Source organism: Lithobates pipiens, unplaced genomic scaffold (genome assembly GCF_037356315.1).
Source record: "Lithobates pipiens isolate NorthernLeopardFrog02 unplaced genomic scaffold, aLitPip1_a1.2 Scaffold_8, whole genome shotgun sequence".
Classification (NCBI taxonomy): domain Eukaryota; kingdom Metazoa; phylum Chordata; class Amphibia; order Anura; family Ranidae; genus Lithobates; species Lithobates pipiens.
The window spans coordinates 52,510,575-52,527,018 of record NW_027507903.1 but is presented as its reverse complement, the minus strand read 5'-3'; the positions used below and the strand labels follow the sequence as shown (position 1 = coordinate 52,527,018).

The window sequence follows — 16,444 nt, the reverse complement described above, 5'->3', positions numbered from 1 at the left end:
GATGTACTGAAGTCAAAGCATAAAATTGACAGGCAGGAAATTTTATGCATTTTTAGGAAAGATTAACAATGACTGTCTCCAGATTTGTCTCATAATGTACTTTTAGCATTTCACTTGACTCTCATTTATCACAAACAGGCAAGTTAGAATTGTATCAGTGCCTACAGTCTTATTGGTTCCAGAAGCATGAATGAAAAACACCTTTGAAAAGCATTACCTAAACTCTGATTGAGGAGTACTCATCAAGACATTAGGTACATTTGAAGTTTTCAGAATAACAGTACCACCAAAAGCTTCTGCAGCTATAATTTATCTGTACTTTTCCACCCCGCTTGAACATTTGGAAAGATCCTTCTGCTTGTTGCCTTCAGCCCATGAGACATTTAGCATAAAGCACTTCTCACTCCAAAATGGCTACTGCAGCCCACAGAAGTGGACCCTTACCGTAGTTTAGAGCAGGGGTCTCCAAACTTCCTAAACAAAAAAGCCAGTTTAGTGCCTGTGACAGGAGTCACTATGGGTGGGGGGCCGGTGGAACCCAGAATCCCTTGGAGACCCTTGCTTCAGCTCCCCATGCACCTCCTATGTCTAAGTCACCCTGTGTATATTAGGGGCACAGGGTGACCAAGAAAATAATGGACGTTAACCACTTCAGCCCTGGAAGGATTTACTCCTTTAATGACCAGAGCATTTTTTAGCAATCCGGCACTGCGTCGCTTTAACTGACAATTGAGGTCGCGCGACACTTAAATTAAACAGAATGTGTGTCCTTTTCTCTCCCCCCCCCCCCCCCAAAAAAATAGAGCCGTCTTTTGGTGGTATTTGATCACCTCTGCGGTTTTTACTTTTTGCGCTATAAAACAAAAACAGAATGACAATTTAGAAAAAATAAATAAATAAAAATGATATGTATTCTACATGTTTTTGGTAAAAACAAATGTTTTTTTAATAAAAAAAAAAAAAAAAAAAAAAAAAAAATCGCAATAAACTGTATATTGATTGGTTTGCACAAAAATTATAGCGTCTACAAAATAGGGAACAGATTTATGCCATTTATTAAAGAAAAAAAATAATAATGCCGGTGATCGACGATTTTTATCGTGACGGCCACTCTTTTTGGGACCATTGACATTTATACAGCGATCAGAGCTAAAAATATCCACTGATTACTGTGTAAATGTCACTGGCAAAGAAGGGGTTAACACTAGGGGGCGATCAAGGGGTTAACTGTTCCCTATGAGTGTTTCTAACTGTGGGGGGTGGGTTTACTGGGACAAGACAGATAACTGTTTCCGACCACTGGGAACAGTAGATCCCTGTCATATCACCTGTCAGAACGAGGAAATGCCTTGTTTACATAGGCATTTCCTTGTTCTGCCTGTGTACAAGGCAATCGTGGGCCACCGCCGATGCGGGTCCGCCCGCAACTGAGCCTGCGCGAGCCACCATACAGCTACGGCGATTCACGCAGGAGAGCCATCGTGCCAAAACGACAGCGGCCGGTTTTAAAGCGGTTAAGAATGTGGCTTGGATTACTTAAAATGGAACAGTAAAATTTATCCACAATATCTCCCAGGAAATATACAAAGACTAATCCTGGTTTGTTTGATTCTGAACTATACATGTTAATTCAAAGAGCTGTTCACCTTGGCCTCTGGAGCCAGACAGTCTGCTACTGGGAACTCCTGCTATAGTCTGTTGCCCACTAGGCCAAGGAGGGGGGAGATCACGGTTTGTATTGTGAATTGTAATTGGGTCTTCTGCAATTGTTTGAAGGTTTGCTGTGTTTATGCTTATGATAATGTGTATTGGCTGCAGTTAGCTTGAAGTCTGCAAGGCTGGTCTGCATTGTGACATCTGAGTCATCCAGGTGGATGGGATTAGCCACAGGTCAGCCCATTTGGGGTCTCTTCCTGTGTTAGCCTTCTGACAAAAGGGGAGATGTGTGACAGGAGTCACTTAGGGTGGGGGGGGGGGGGGGTGGGCTTGTGGAACCCAGCTTACCTTGGAGAGTTCTGGAAACTCCTTATCCAGCTTCCCCAGCTTCCCCTATGTGTAAATTACTCCGTGTCTATTAGGGGCACAGGGTGGCTGGGAACCCCAGTTGAGTCTGTCCTAACCAGACTCCCTGTACAACCACACCGGACTTAGCATTTCGCTTTAACCGTGTTATCCAGGGTTCTATATGTGTGGTTTGAGTTGAAAGAAGGAAGGGGTTCATTCACTTGGGACATTAATGTTTGTGAGCAATATCCTTCAAGAAATGTATGAAGATGGATGGTTTCTCCTTTCAGACTTCATCATCGTTTGAGGTGGGGTGGGGGTTGGTATGTGTTTGCTAAGTGTATCCCATTGTTCTATTGTTTCTGTCTGCCTTGGGAGCAACCTATTATGGAATGTATTGAGGTTCCTAGACTTTAGACCGGGGGCAGGTAGGAGGGAGGGGGGAATTCCTCCAACAGCCCTTCCCCTGCTCATAAGACAGTCTACTGAGCAGAGTTTGAATACACCTGTGCGCGTCTTATTACTGAAATTAGTTTACCCCGCCCTGTGTCATTATGCAAAAAGGGGGGATTGTCCCTGATCTGTTGGTACATCCATTTGAATAAACATTGTTAGGTTTCCTTTCACCCTACACAGTTACGGCTAGTGATTGGGTGGGCTACCGGACAAAGGAAGCGTATACGGCGGACATAATCCTGTTGAGGACAGGGGTCCATGACAGTAGCCATCAGACTTTAGGAGGGCTGACCTGTGGCCAATAGGAGTAGAAAATGCCCCAGCATCAATGGGAGTCCACAATGTCTCGGGCTTGGTGGTCAGTGGGATTTTAAAAATGTGGTCAGGAGGAGGAAGAATCCCATCATTGGCACTAATTGCAGGAACAATGCACCGTTGCTGATCTCAGTGGGCAGAACAGCAAGTGAAGGGCCACAGTTTGGAGACCACTGGCGTAGAGCATCTTGCGCTCTTTAGCCTGGTAACAGTCAATAGAGTGAGCATGATGGACCATAGAGAAGAGGCTCGCTTAAGGCATTCCACTGTGGGTTTCACCTTTCTCTTGCTTCACATGCTAACCAATTACCTAAAGTGAGGATAAGTAGGACCAGTGGTTCTTGTCTCAATTTTTCAGAAACAAATATTTCAAGAAACCCCCTAATAATGGAAATTCAGGATCTGCAACCCCCTTCTCCAAACCTTTCTAAAAATCAGTTCTCTTAACTAGTTTTAAGCTTTCAACATCTTTCATTCAGAGAAAATAGAACTGACCACAAAATGGTCAAATAACTTACACAATCTAGCATACCTGCTATGCAAAAAATGTGTCCAGGACTGTCTAATCTAAGGATTGGTTGTACCAGTCATATTGCAATAATGTTCAGCTAAAAACAGGCTTCCTGTCACAATTTTCTTGCATCTATTCCACAAGGGTCCACTCAGTTTACATGTTGTGCTATAAAACAAAACACTCTTATTCAAAGTATTTTACTGAAATAAAATAAGAGCAATAAAAATTATAACTTTTGGGCTAAAATGTGTGCTATGTTACTGATCCTTGCGTTACCAAACAAGGCTAATTTTTCGATGGGGGATAATATATATAGTCTAAGTTCATGGTATGTTTGCTATTATCTAAATCAGCCACCTGGGAGTGGAGAGGGATTAGAACCCCCGTCAGTTTTTATTGCTGTATGCACCCTTGTTAGGGAGATTCACCCACTCTCTATGTCCTGTTTACCATTATCATTGAAAGTAAAGGAAAACCCAAATTTTGGGTTGTCCCCAGAAAAGTAATATAGGGAATAAAGCTTCCAATATGGACACTAGTTCTGGTGACCTGTGGGGCCCCAATGGATTCCCTTTATTTGCAAGAATTTCCTCACTTCTGGTTTTGGCTACGGAATGGGGCACAGATGGTATAAAAAACAAAACAAAAAAAAAAACCTGACGGGTTATAACTTTCCCTTACACTATTCAAAATTTTAAAAAAAAGTTTTGCCTATAGTTCTACTTTAAAAAAAAAAAAAAAGAGAGAACAGCAGCCAGTAAGGTACGGGCTGTTTCCAGGAGGACAACAGTCATTGGCCATTGCGAAAGCCAATCACATTCCTGCTAGCCCTGCCCACCATCTGGAGGAAGAGAACTCGCTTGGTTGCTACTACCAATCTCAGAAAGAAGGGATTTCACTGTGATTGAGAAAACCCCAATCAGGTGACAGTTTGTGGAATTACTGTTGAGCTTCTGGGAACTTTGTTGAAATTATTCCTGAACCTTTGTGTCACTTAATACTGAACCCCTCTGCACTCTGTGCCCCTTTAAGCCACAGCCAGTATTCAGCGCAATGAAAATCACACCCAACTCTTGCTGGGGCGCAGAGCGCCACACTTTTTCTCAGCTGCGGGGGTCCAACTTATGATCCTGCACACAGGCCCACTGCTTTCAGAAAATACCTGACCTGAGCTCATCATTGCGCATCCATTCCAAATGCTTGTACGTGACATCACATGCAAGCACGTGGGCTGGATGCAAGAAGTGGATCAGCAGGATGAGTGTGCCAGGACAGGTAGATGTGTCTCATCTCTGCTTCCTTTCACCACTCTGCATATCATAGATAAGAGGGTACAGTGGAGGTTACAGTGGTGGGGAAAACGAGCAGGAGGGGGTTCAGAAGTGGAACAGAAGTGCAGCAGGATAAAGCGGTGGGGCAGATGTGCAGGGAGGTACAGCGATGGAAGAGATGAGAAGGGGGTTCAGGAGTGGAACAGAAGTGTGGGGGGGGTTCAGTGTTGGGGCAGAGGAGAAGGGAGTTCAGTGGTGGGACAGAAAAGCAGGGGGTACAGAGGTAAGACAGATGTGCAGGAGGTACATTGGTGGGGCAGATGGGAAAGTGATTACAGTGGTGGGGAAGATGAGCAGATGGGTTCAGTGTTAGGACAGATGAGAAGGTGATTCACTAGTGAGACAGAAGAGCATGGAGATATGGCGATGGAGCAGATGTGCAGGGAGGTACAGTGGTGGGGGAGATGAAAAAAAGGGGTATATTGATGAGACATATGTGAGCAAGGGGTTACAGTGGTGGGACAGATGTGCAGGAGTTACAGTGGTGGGAGGGATGAGCAGAGGGTTCAGAAAAGCAGGGGGGTACAGAGGTGGGGCAGAGGAGCAGGGGGGTACAGAGGCGAAAGGCGGTACATTGGTGGAAATATTGAGCAGGGGGGGTACAGTGGTGGGGCAGATGTGCAGGGGGGGTACAGTGGTGGGGCAGATGTGCAGGGGGGGGTACAGTGGTGAAACAGATTTGCACGGGGGACAGTGATCTGAGGTGTGGAGTTGCAGCAATTGGGGATGATCTAAGGTGTGAGAGTGCAGGATGTTAATTTCTCACTACTCAAGTAGGTTACAGCATTTACTTTATAAAAAATCCTTTTCACGATTGAGAATGTGTTGACTTTTTTTGTTATAAAATCGACACGCTCAATTTCTTTGAAATCATTTTCCAGCACAACATGCTCAAAAGGTTGCCTACCCCTGTTCTAGTCATAGGGAAGAATTAGGAAATATTAATTCCTAGGATGTTAAGCTGAGATTTCCATTGCTATGCAGAGTATTGTTATATCCCAGAAGTTTTCAAGTTGTATGCATATTTGGAAAAAAAAAAAAAAAGGGAATTGCTGTTCCTCAGTTTTAGTGACAATCCACAAGGGCAGCACTTTCCTCCACGCAGATGTGCCTGCAGCAGACTTACACACGGTGTTCTTATTACTAGGCAGCGGGTCACTGTCTGCCTAGCCTACCCCTTCTACTAATATGCCAGGAGTCCTCACACCTTTGCTTCTTGCTGCTCTGCCCCGATTGGCTACATGGCTCTGGGGCTGTATTTATAGGACACAAGCCAAGGGCTCTGGGCTTATAAATGGTGCCTGCTACCTAGCTTCCTTCTTGTCATGTCCCACTTGCGGCAATATAGGACCCCTCCTCTCAGTACTGCTTGATTAGGATATAGAACAGCACAACACCACCCCCTTGAGCCACTTGCTGTGTTACCTATCATTTGTGTTTCTCATTGCTGACCCCTGCCTTGTGCTCAGGTTACTTTTTTGGGTTAACTCCTGACCTCAGATTGTTTACTGGATTACACTTGCCCACTATCTGCTCTGAGCTCAAACCCTATACTGGATTGTTTGCCCACTACTTGCCCAGGCCTCAACAGTCTACTGAATTAAGCTCATCAGCTACCTGTCCCGACCTTGGACTGTCCCAGGATTCTGCTACCAGGTGCTGCCCTCTGCCTGGCCAGTCTTGAGACTACAGGGACACTTCCATGTCTCATTAGTTCAGTCCTGGTGCCCTCTAGCCAAGAAATATAGCATTGTGTTCCACGACCTGGGGCAACTAAATACCAGTAGGCCTGCTTGCATTAAGGGACAGGGGCTACTAAATGAAGAAACACTCATCAGCTATAGTTCCTGATCTAGGCATTGAGCGGTTTGCCATAATGTGCATTAACATACAAACATTGGGCTGAAAGCAAAGCAGCCATAATGGAAAGGTTATTACACTGTACAGTACAATATTCAAATTTAAATGTATTCACCTACCTGACTGTGTACAGATTCAGTGTCATCTCCATGCCCCTGTTTTGTATTTTCAGGTTTTCCAGCATCCTGTTCAGTTTGTTTCACATGTTTTCCTAGTGTCATGCCAGCAGCGGTCGTTATTGGTGGACTAGACATATTGTCAGTTTGGGTGAAGGATGACACTGCAAATGCTTTAGGATCTACTGTACTGACTGTTTGGACTTCTTGGTTTGTCTGCCCCAAAGAAGGTTCTTCTACATTCAACTCCTGCGAATCATTAGCTACATTTTGAATGTTCCTTGGAACTTCTTTCTGGATATCTTGTTCACCTTCCTCCAAGCTATGCTCAGTTTCCATGGCTTCCTCCTGATCACATGATAAGTCCTGGATAGAATGCCCCGAGGTAGTCTGGTGATCCCTATCCTGCTCACGCATTTCTTTTATATGTTGCGAAGCCATAGATGCTCCATCTTTTTCCTTGTTGGAGAAGTGGAAGGGACTTCCTCTACAATGACCACAAAAGAGCACTTAATTCACCGTACAAGTACAACCTGAGGAAGTCATGATACATGCAGTATATACAAGCAATGCATGTTTGTACTTTGTTTCATTAAAAGCCGAATATGATATCTCAACCTTACAGCATCAGCTTTGACAAGCCCCCAACAAATCTACTCTCTATGTAATACAATGAGCAATATATAGATACTACATTCATTTACATCCATAAGTAATTGTAAAATGGATTCCTGCTTGATTTTGCACTGTCTTAATACAATGAAATATAATTTGGTTCATTTGATCCTGCAGTGCTTTTTCACACCATGGAAATTAAGCGTTAAAATAACAGCAACACTTCTAAAGAACACCAAGTTTAAATTGGCTTGCTTTGTGTCCATCAGAAGGTTAGCTCCCATAAGGGAAGATAGATTTCAATTGCACAGACTAGCTATAAGCAGAGCCTCCAATTAGGAATCTACCGTACACATAAATAGAAAGTAGAGCGGAACGATTAATCGTTAAAATAAAAAAGTGGTCTTAATTTAACCCCCGTCGCGATTTTAATCCAGGATTTCCAAGATTTACGTAACAAGTGCAAAGCCATTCTCTGCTCAGAGCAAAGAAAAAAAAAAGTGTAGTGTTGACGTCACGCCCGATTATCAAGAGATCAGCTGGAGTGACATTATAGCGCATGTGCAGATCGGAGGCATTATCCGATGAGATGCGCGATTCGATAGAACACCAGCAAAGTTTATCACATTGCTTAGCGCTGAAATAAAAAGAAACATTGTATTATTTGGTTCTTAGATCAAAGGGATGAACTTCGGTCTGTAAACAACATCAGTTTAACCACTCAAAGTGGTTGTATGACAAAAAAAAAAAAAAACACGTATGGCAAAGGCATAATACTTACCTTAGAACGAAGTGCCTCCCGGTCACCGCTGAGGGAGCCGACATGTTCCCTCGCTCTTTCTTTCGGGATTCGCAACTCCAGACACTCACAGCATGTGGGTGTCCTCTTTTCGGCAAGGTCTGGCAGCATCTGGCAGACCTTCAGAGCGCAAGAGGATCCTCCTCTTCTCGGGTGCCTCTTCTGTGCTCCTGGCCCCTACCTCCTGCTCAGAGCCCCCACAGTAAGCAACTTGCTATGGGGGCAACCGAGCTGAGTCACAACTCTGTGTGTCCATTCAGACACAAAGCCCCAACCCGGTCCTGACCCCTCTCCTCCCCCCTCCCAAAGGCTAGCTGACCTTGATTGACAGCAGGGGGAGCCAATGGCGCCACTACTGTGTCTCAGCCAATCAGGAAGGAGAATCTGGACAGCTGACACACTCGTGTACATCGCTGAACAGAGAGGGACCTAAGTTAAGTGTTAGGGGAGCTGCTGCACACAGAATGCTTTTTATCTTAATGCACAGAATGCATTAAGATAAAAAAAAAACCTGACTTTACAACCAGTTTAAGCATCAGTATATTTTGCTAGAAAATTACTTAGAACCCCCAAATATTATATATATTTTTTAGCAAAGACCCTAGAGAATAAAATGCAATCGTTGTAATATTTTACGTCACGCTTTATTTGCGCAGCGGTCTTCGAAATGCAATTTATTGGGAAAAAAAAACCAAAAAAATAAAAACACACTAATGGATAATAAAAAAATAAATAAAAATGTAAAGTCAGCTCAATTTTTTTGTATGATGTGAAAGATGTTACGCCGAGGATCGTGATCTTTATTCCAAGCAAAAAAAATTGTGATTCTCAGTTTATCCAGAATCGTGCAGCTCCAATAGAAAGACAATTGAAGTGCATTAGGAAGAGGATAAACTACAACAAAACGTATAATAAAAAAGGAAAAAAGGTTACAAGGGCTGCAACACAATTTAAGGCAAATAATTGTTTGATGCAAGAACAGGCTAAAGGCCGTTTTAAAGCTAGTGCATAATACAGATGTCCCTAGTTAACCATTTAGAATAGTTGAAAAATAGTTGAAAAATAGTTTTTGTTAAAAAAAAAATAATAAAAAAAAAAAAAAGTATCAACCCTTACCTAACAGGAGTTGTAGGCACATTGTGACCTCTGCTCTCCTCTTCCCGATGGACTTCACACACACGTACAAACACAGAAGGGGAATTCTCTGTGCTGAGGAAAAAAACACAAATAGAAATAAATACTCAATGATGTCAATGGCGTGATTAATATCAAGTTAAATGCAACAAAGACCCTCCAAGGTCCCTGGCTACTGTTCTCATAGTGAAAAATAGCAGATCCTCTCTCCTCTTTGGGGCTTGATATTTGTGTAGCTTCTGTTTACAGGAAGCTGGGTTTTCATCATAATTATTAACAGGTTACACACACACACACTAATATATATATATATATATATATATATATATATATATATATACACACACACACACACCTTTATTAAGTACACCTGTTCAATTGCTTGGTAACCCAAATTGCTAATCAGCCAATAACATGGCAGCAACTCAATGCATTTATGCATTTAGGCATCTAGATGTGGTAAAGACAACTCACTGAAGTTAAAACAGAGCATCAGAATGTGGAAGAAAGGATTTAAGTGACTTTGAACATGGCATTGTTGTTGGTGCCAGACAGTCTGAGTATTTCAAAAACGACTGATTCTCCTGGGATTTTCACACACAATCTCTAGGGTTTACAGAGAATGGTCCAAAAAAGAGAAAATATCCAGTGAGTGGCAGTTGTGTGTCATGAGAATCTTGCAAAAGACAGAGAGGAAGGACTTCCATGATTACAGAGCCCGATTCCCAAGCCACCAACCCAGGGACAACCTGGTCCTCTCCTCTGTACCAAATGAATTGGTCTGTGGAAGGACTGGCCTGACTTGTTGGAGAGGTCTGGAGTTAAACTGGGCAAATGGAACTGCCTCAAAAAGGATGCTACCATTAGACACCATACTCCCATGTCTGGATGGTCAAGGCAACATACAAAATTGGGTGGTGCCGCCCACGTGAATTGTAAAACAGCTTGATTATTTTACTTTTTGCTATAATAAATATCCCCAAATTGAATAAAAACAAAAATTGCAATAAGCGTATATTGGTTTGCGCAAAAGTTATAGAGTCTACAAAATAGGGAATAGATTGATGGCATTTTTTTTTTTTTTACTAGTAATGGCGGCGATCTGCGATTTTTATTTAGACTACAATATTGAGGCGGACAGATTGGACACTTTTGGGACCACTGATATTTATACAGTGATCAGAGGTATAAATAGCCTCAGATTACTGTATAAATGTCACTGGCAGGGAAGAGGTTAACACTAGGGGGAGATCAAAGGGTTCAATGTGTTCCCTCAGTGTGTTCCAACTCTGGGGGGGGGGGGGGGGGGCGGAACTGCCTGGGGCAGGAGACTGATCGATGTTCCTATATACTAGGAAAACACAATCTGTCTCCTCTCTCCTGTCAGAAAGTGGATTTGTGCGTTTACACACAGAGATCCTCTTCTGGCTCTGTCATAGGGTTGGCCACATCCTCCCTTTACTCCAGGACACCTATTACATAGGTTCTGAGGCCGATTCAGGGCACAGAGTTTAATTACCACCTTAATCAGCCACAGAAGTGTAATTAATAGGTGTCCTGGATTAAAGGGATGATATGGCAACCCTACTCTGTCAGGAGTGATAGTGTTTTTTCCCCTGGCGGACACCACGGCCGCCGGGCATGGGCTCCTCAGTACAGTACAGTACCCCTTAAAGCGGCCGCTGTACAGCTACAGCGATTCATGCAGGGGAGCCATTCTGCCGCCGCCAAACGGCGGGTGGTCAGTAATCGGTTAAAAATATTCTCAATGCGTTTCTGGGTTTTTGTTTATTGAAAAAAACCCAAGCTGTGGCATTAATCCAAATCATCAATTTAATTCTTCCCTTGTATCTCAAGAATACAATTTACATTACATGAATTCAAAGACAACACATTTTTGCTTTTTCTATACATCCAATGCATTCATTTATACATGGATTTTTGCTCTAAAGGGCTTTTCGTCTAACTGCTTTACATAGCAACAAGAATGCATTACCTGGCAACTTCTCCGGCAACAGCAGCGGTTCCATTTGTCCTCTCAGCAGCAGGTTCTGAAAATGCAAATATGAGGCACATAAAGCAAGTTAATAAGAAATTCAGACATTGTTATTAACTTAATACTCACAGTTTCTTATAAAATACACTTCAAAAAGTGACTGTCACATGTGAAGTATAGTCACGTGTTACAGGACAAAACGAAAGAAATGCAGGAAACACTTTCTGCTCTAAAAATTCATGCCGGCATTACAGAAAAATCGGAGGTCTCATCTACCTAAAAAGTATACTTTCAGTGAAAGCATTACTCTCTTTTCAAATTCTTTTGAATCTAGTGACTGAATCACTTTAAACTACATGCAGCTTTTTTTCCTATAAAATCAGTTTGATCTAGCCCTTCCAGCCCTACATACTGGACTAATATACACTGTGCAATGGTCGCAGTTCCACTCTCTTGGTCCTAGACTGCATGCACTCCTAATGTCTTTGATAGGCAAATAGGGTATTGACTCAAACTGTCTAATTATAGAAATCTATGCATTTTATTTACTTTTGCTAGGTTTGTAATACTTTAATTTGTTGCCAGCTTTCCATGAGAAAGCGGGCTTTGCTCCTGCTATACGTGACGGAGGCTGCTGCATGAAGTACCCCATTCTACCATCTGGGGATCTGTTCATCTAACTTGCAATGCAACTGCAGTTCCTTTAATATTAATGTGTCAAGAATGCTTCTTGCTTTTTTATTTTTTTTCTATTCTTTTAACACGTTTGTACAATAAAACTGGTTAATGGTCACCATTATACACTGATCATAAAAAAATTTATATTGAAGAGAATACTTAGGGAGGTGGAGGAGCAGGGCAAGCATGACATGAACAGTTGAAAGTTTGCCCATATCTATAGATCTACTGATCATTTTGATATATGCTTTTGATTAATGGTAGCTTCTCTTTATGACTTTGTTAATCATATGCCCAGTTGTAAGTGCTGAGGTTTGTGATAGGTCTACTTTAACCCTAAAAATAGGAGGCAGATGAGTAACACTGGCAGCATGTGGCCTAATTCTGACATATTGGATCAATTTTGAACTTGCATTCACCGTGCTTAACTGGTAGTACTGCATGCAGCTACTTTTCTACAGCTAGATATGTACAATATATCCCCAAAACACAAAATAAAATGAATCTTGCGGTTATGCATGGAGTCATTTTGTACAAACAGCAGAGCGTACCTTAAGCATGAAAGCTAGCAAAATATGAAAACTTGTACAGATTATTACACTACAGGGATGTTTAATGAATACTGGAGCAAACCGAGCCATTGTCCTTAGCAGCCAGATTGGGCGTTTAAATTTTGTTTGTTATAAGCGATAGTTATACCTTTCAAATCAGTGTTCTTTATTCTATATCCTAAAACAGAACCTGGTTGATTCAAGTAACTGCCATTTTTTCATCATCTCCAGTTTTCATGAATCGGTCCCTCAAATGCCCTGAGAAGTGCATTTCATTCTTTTATTTAGCATCTTACTTTCCAAGTTAAACTGCGGAGCCCCATCGCTCTCCTCATTTACAGGTGTGATCAGTTTCATTCTCAGACACAGCTTTCCATCACCATCAGAGGCAGATCCAGAACTTCCCCTTTCGCTTTCCTCAGACACATCTGTGGTCACCATGGCACTCTCAACTGTGACATTGTTGGTTGCCACCGTGCTCTCAGCTGTAACATCACTGGTTGCCAGGGTGCTGTCTGGACAGCCTCCAACCACTAAAAACAGCAGAAAGTCAACATTTTCAAGTAAAAAACAACAAAACAACTTTTTTGTAAAAGCCCAAATCTCATTTTCTTTTAGAGTATAATCCTAAATGAATGCATAGGAGGAAACAGAATAAAATTACCAAAAAGTTTGAAATACAACAAAAAAATAACAGGTGCCGCACAAGGCTCCAACAGGTCCTCTTTTATGGCAAACCACTAGGAGTGCCGACAAGGACATAGCTCAAAAACTTTCTGTTCCAAAAAGTGTGAAATGCTTATAAAAAACACACAATATATTATTCAAGGTGGTTGTAAAGGCAGAAGGTTTCTTTATCTTAATGCAATCTATGCATTAAGATAAAAAGCCTTCTGTGTGCAGCAGACCCTCACAACCACCCTAATACTTACCTGAGGTCCATCTAGATCCAGCGATGTTGCACAAGAGGCTCGGCTGTCCAGGACTCCCCTCCCCACTGGTTGAGACAGCAGCGTGGTGCCATTGGCTCCCACTGTGGTCAAAGTCCGTGAGCCAATAAGGAGAGAAAGGAAATCAGGAGCTGCTCCATGCTTGCTTGGTGTGGGGTCAGGAGGAAAGGGCCAGGAGCACCGAAGAGGGACCCAAGAAGAGGAGGGAGGATCTGGGCTGCTCTGTGCAAAAATATCACTACACATAGCAGGTAAGTATGACACGTTTGTTATTTTTAATGAAAAAACAAAAATTTTAAATCACTTTGAAAAGATAAGATCACTTTTGAAACATTTCCAAAAGATGAACTTATCATTTAAATCCCAGTTCTGGGCTATTTTTTTAAACCTTCTCCTAGAGATAAAAAATCCTCTTGAATCCTGAGCTTTCCCCCTGCAGTACTTTTTCACAAAGAGTGGAGGACAGACCAGTGCCATGGCCCCTCCCCATAAAGGTGCATCACTACAATACTCTGTACTCTGTGTATTGAGAGAGTGACAGTGATGTCATCATGTGCGCAGCACTGCTCTCTACATCATCCAGGACCACCCATTGTCAGGAAAGGAAAAGCAAAGAGAAAAAAGGACTAAACAGGTAATGTGTCTAGTCAAAAGACAGAAAATAAGTAAAAAATTGAAAAATAAAAAATACCGGGGAAGACTCAAGGGGAAAGTTAACAGGAGAAAGATAGGTGATTTGAGTTGTATTATGACGCATTTATTCTACCATCAGCATATTGAGAAATATTAACACAGGGGCACTTTTATTTTGTTTTTCTGCCCAAATATTTTGTCCACCCACAATTAAAAAATGTAGCACGTTAATCTGACAATATACTGTTCCTTTAAAGAAACTGATCCTCCCATCCAAGCAAACGAGGTGGAGGAACATGTCCCTTTTACAGAAGTCGATCAAACGGTTGACATCTGTTGAGCAGTAACTGCCACACACTGACCAAAATTTGGGTGGTCCCTGCTGAACAAGCCGAATTTCAGTAAGTGTATGAAGAAGACGATTACAAAGACATGACAGAATCGCCACCACTGCTCTAAAAACAGACAAGCTAATCTGCTTAAATAAAAACCAGACCCTGCACATTAAAACATACTCCTCCCTCAAGTATGTTTTCCTTTAGAGATAAAGAACATTTTTCTGGGTCTGTCCTCTTCATTTACAATTTCAAGTATGCTGTACAGAAGCCATCTTTATTCCATGTGCTATGAAGGAGGGAATCACACTGGAGAATGGAAACCTTTAGTCCTTGATCACACCAATAAAATAACATTATGTGGTGGATTTAAAGAAAACCCACATTCTGTGTGCCTAAAGCCCCATACACACGGTCGGACTTGTACAAACTTTTCCGTGGACTTTTGTACAAAGTGTGTTGTCCACAAGTTTGTATTGCATACACACGGTCGGACTTTTTGACAACAAACACGAACGTAATGACGTCACAACGTACTGACGCCGCTTCAAAAGAGGACGTTCAATGACTCCAGCGCCACCTTTGGTCAACTTCTGTATTGTAGTCTGATCGTTTGCAATGGTTCTGAGCATGCGTGTTTGTACCTTGTACAAAAGTCCGATGCTTTTGCATACACACGGTCGGACTTTGCTCCATCGGACTTCTGTTGTCAAAAAGTTTGTCCGTTCGCAGAGCCAACAAAAGTCCGATGAAAACAGAAAAAGTTTGTCCGATGGAGCGTACACACAGTCGGATGTTGCTCCAAAACAGCTAATTTGCATGTTTGTTGTCAAAAAGTCCGACCGTGTGTACGGGCCTTTACAGAAACACCAAAGAGTATTATAGTATATTATAGTATTTAAAAAAAAAATTGTAGACCTGCAACAAAAAACTCACCGATTGGGGTACTATGCCTTCTTGGTCCCCGTTTCAACTGACCAATCATGGGAGGGGTAACAGTGCTTACCGGCTGAATAAGGTCCCCTTCCTTTGGCAAGGTAAAGTGGAATGGTGTTTCTGGAAGTATAAACGGTCGTTGACACATAAAAAATGAAGACCCTGCAAGCTTTTACTAGATACAGTTTGGGATTTCTGTCATAGCTTACAATAAAGATGCCTCTGTAACTTCACGTATCTGTCTTTGTGGAAGAAGTTACCCCCATCGCCAGACTATTCATTTCAAAAACAATCTTCCCAGAAGATAATATATATGCACATAACACATTTGCCTGCAAAACCCTTCCTTCTGTAGACATCTAAATTCCGAGACTACTGCGTTGTGCCATCTTAGAAATGTCAGCAGGCCCAGTAGACTCAAAGCTGTACTCAAGCAACACCCTGTATAGAGTCTATGGGGTTCCCATTTGCTAAAATCCCAGGTGCTACATTAAAGGTTATGTAAAGAGTGGAGTTGGAGAGGCTGGGCCAACATGGGCAGAAATTACAGAGCTATGCTAGGGATTTTCTAGCAAGTTTATGGAAAGAAAAACTAATACACTGCAAGTGAGCATTTAAAATACTTGCTTTTTCTTGATTTTTTTTTTTTTTAAGTTGGTGACAGGATCTAATTATAACAGATTGAAATATTCATACAATAAAACATGCAACCATATTCTTTGTTCAATTTTCCCAAAATGCCGAAAGATACATTAAAGCGGGAGTCCGCCGGGACTCCGCGTTTTTTTTTTTTTAAAGCCAGCAGCTACAAATACTGCAGCTGCTGACTTTTAAAATAGTGACACTTACCTGTCCAGCGCGCCCGCGATGTTGGCACCCGAAGCCGATCTGTAGATCGTTTCTCGGGTGCTGCCGCCACCATCTTGGGTATGGGAATCAGTAAATGGAGCCTTTCGGCTTCATTTCCCGGTTCCCTACTGCGCATGCGCGAGCCGCGCTGCGCAATAAGGACGGTCCCCGCTGTCTCTGGGATCTGTGTGTTTTCCCAGCAGGCAGTGGGGCACTTGCGGAAAGGGGCGGGCACTTGCGGAAAGGGGCGTAATCTACGCCCCTTTCCGCAGAGAGCTATCCCGGAAGTGGGTGCAGTTACCTGGATTATCCAGGTAACTGCACCCCCCTCCCCCCTGAAAGGTGCCAATTGTGGCGCCGGAGGGGGGGGGG

General features: G+C 42.5%; 1 protein-coding gene across 5 annotated transcripts in view; it reads right to left on the bottom strand.

The window, feature by feature from the left end:
- The window catches only part of TP53BP1 (tumor protein p53 binding protein 1), a 170,256-nt gene that overhangs the window by 32,148 nt on the left and 121,664 nt on the right, over positions 1 to 16,444 (bottom strand). For 4 of the 5 annotated variants that reach the window (XM_077474294.1, XM_077474293.1, XM_077474295.1 and 1 more), the window contains exons 13-17: positions 15,224 to 15,343; positions 12,666 to 12,902; positions 11,141 to 11,195; positions 9,127 to 9,219; positions 6,600 to 7,083 (exon numbers count right to left, since the gene is read on the bottom strand). In XM_077474294.1, the coding sequence (XP_077330420.1) occupies positions 6,600 to 7,083; positions 9,127 to 9,219; positions 11,141 to 11,195; positions 12,666 to 12,902; positions 15,224 to 15,343 (989 nt within the window). The remainder of the gene's footprint in view (positions 1 to 6,599; positions 7,084 to 9,126; positions 9,220 to 11,140; positions 11,196 to 12,665; positions 12,903 to 15,223; positions 15,344 to 16,444) is intronic. The other variant, XM_077474297.1, reaches the window with a different exon arrangement.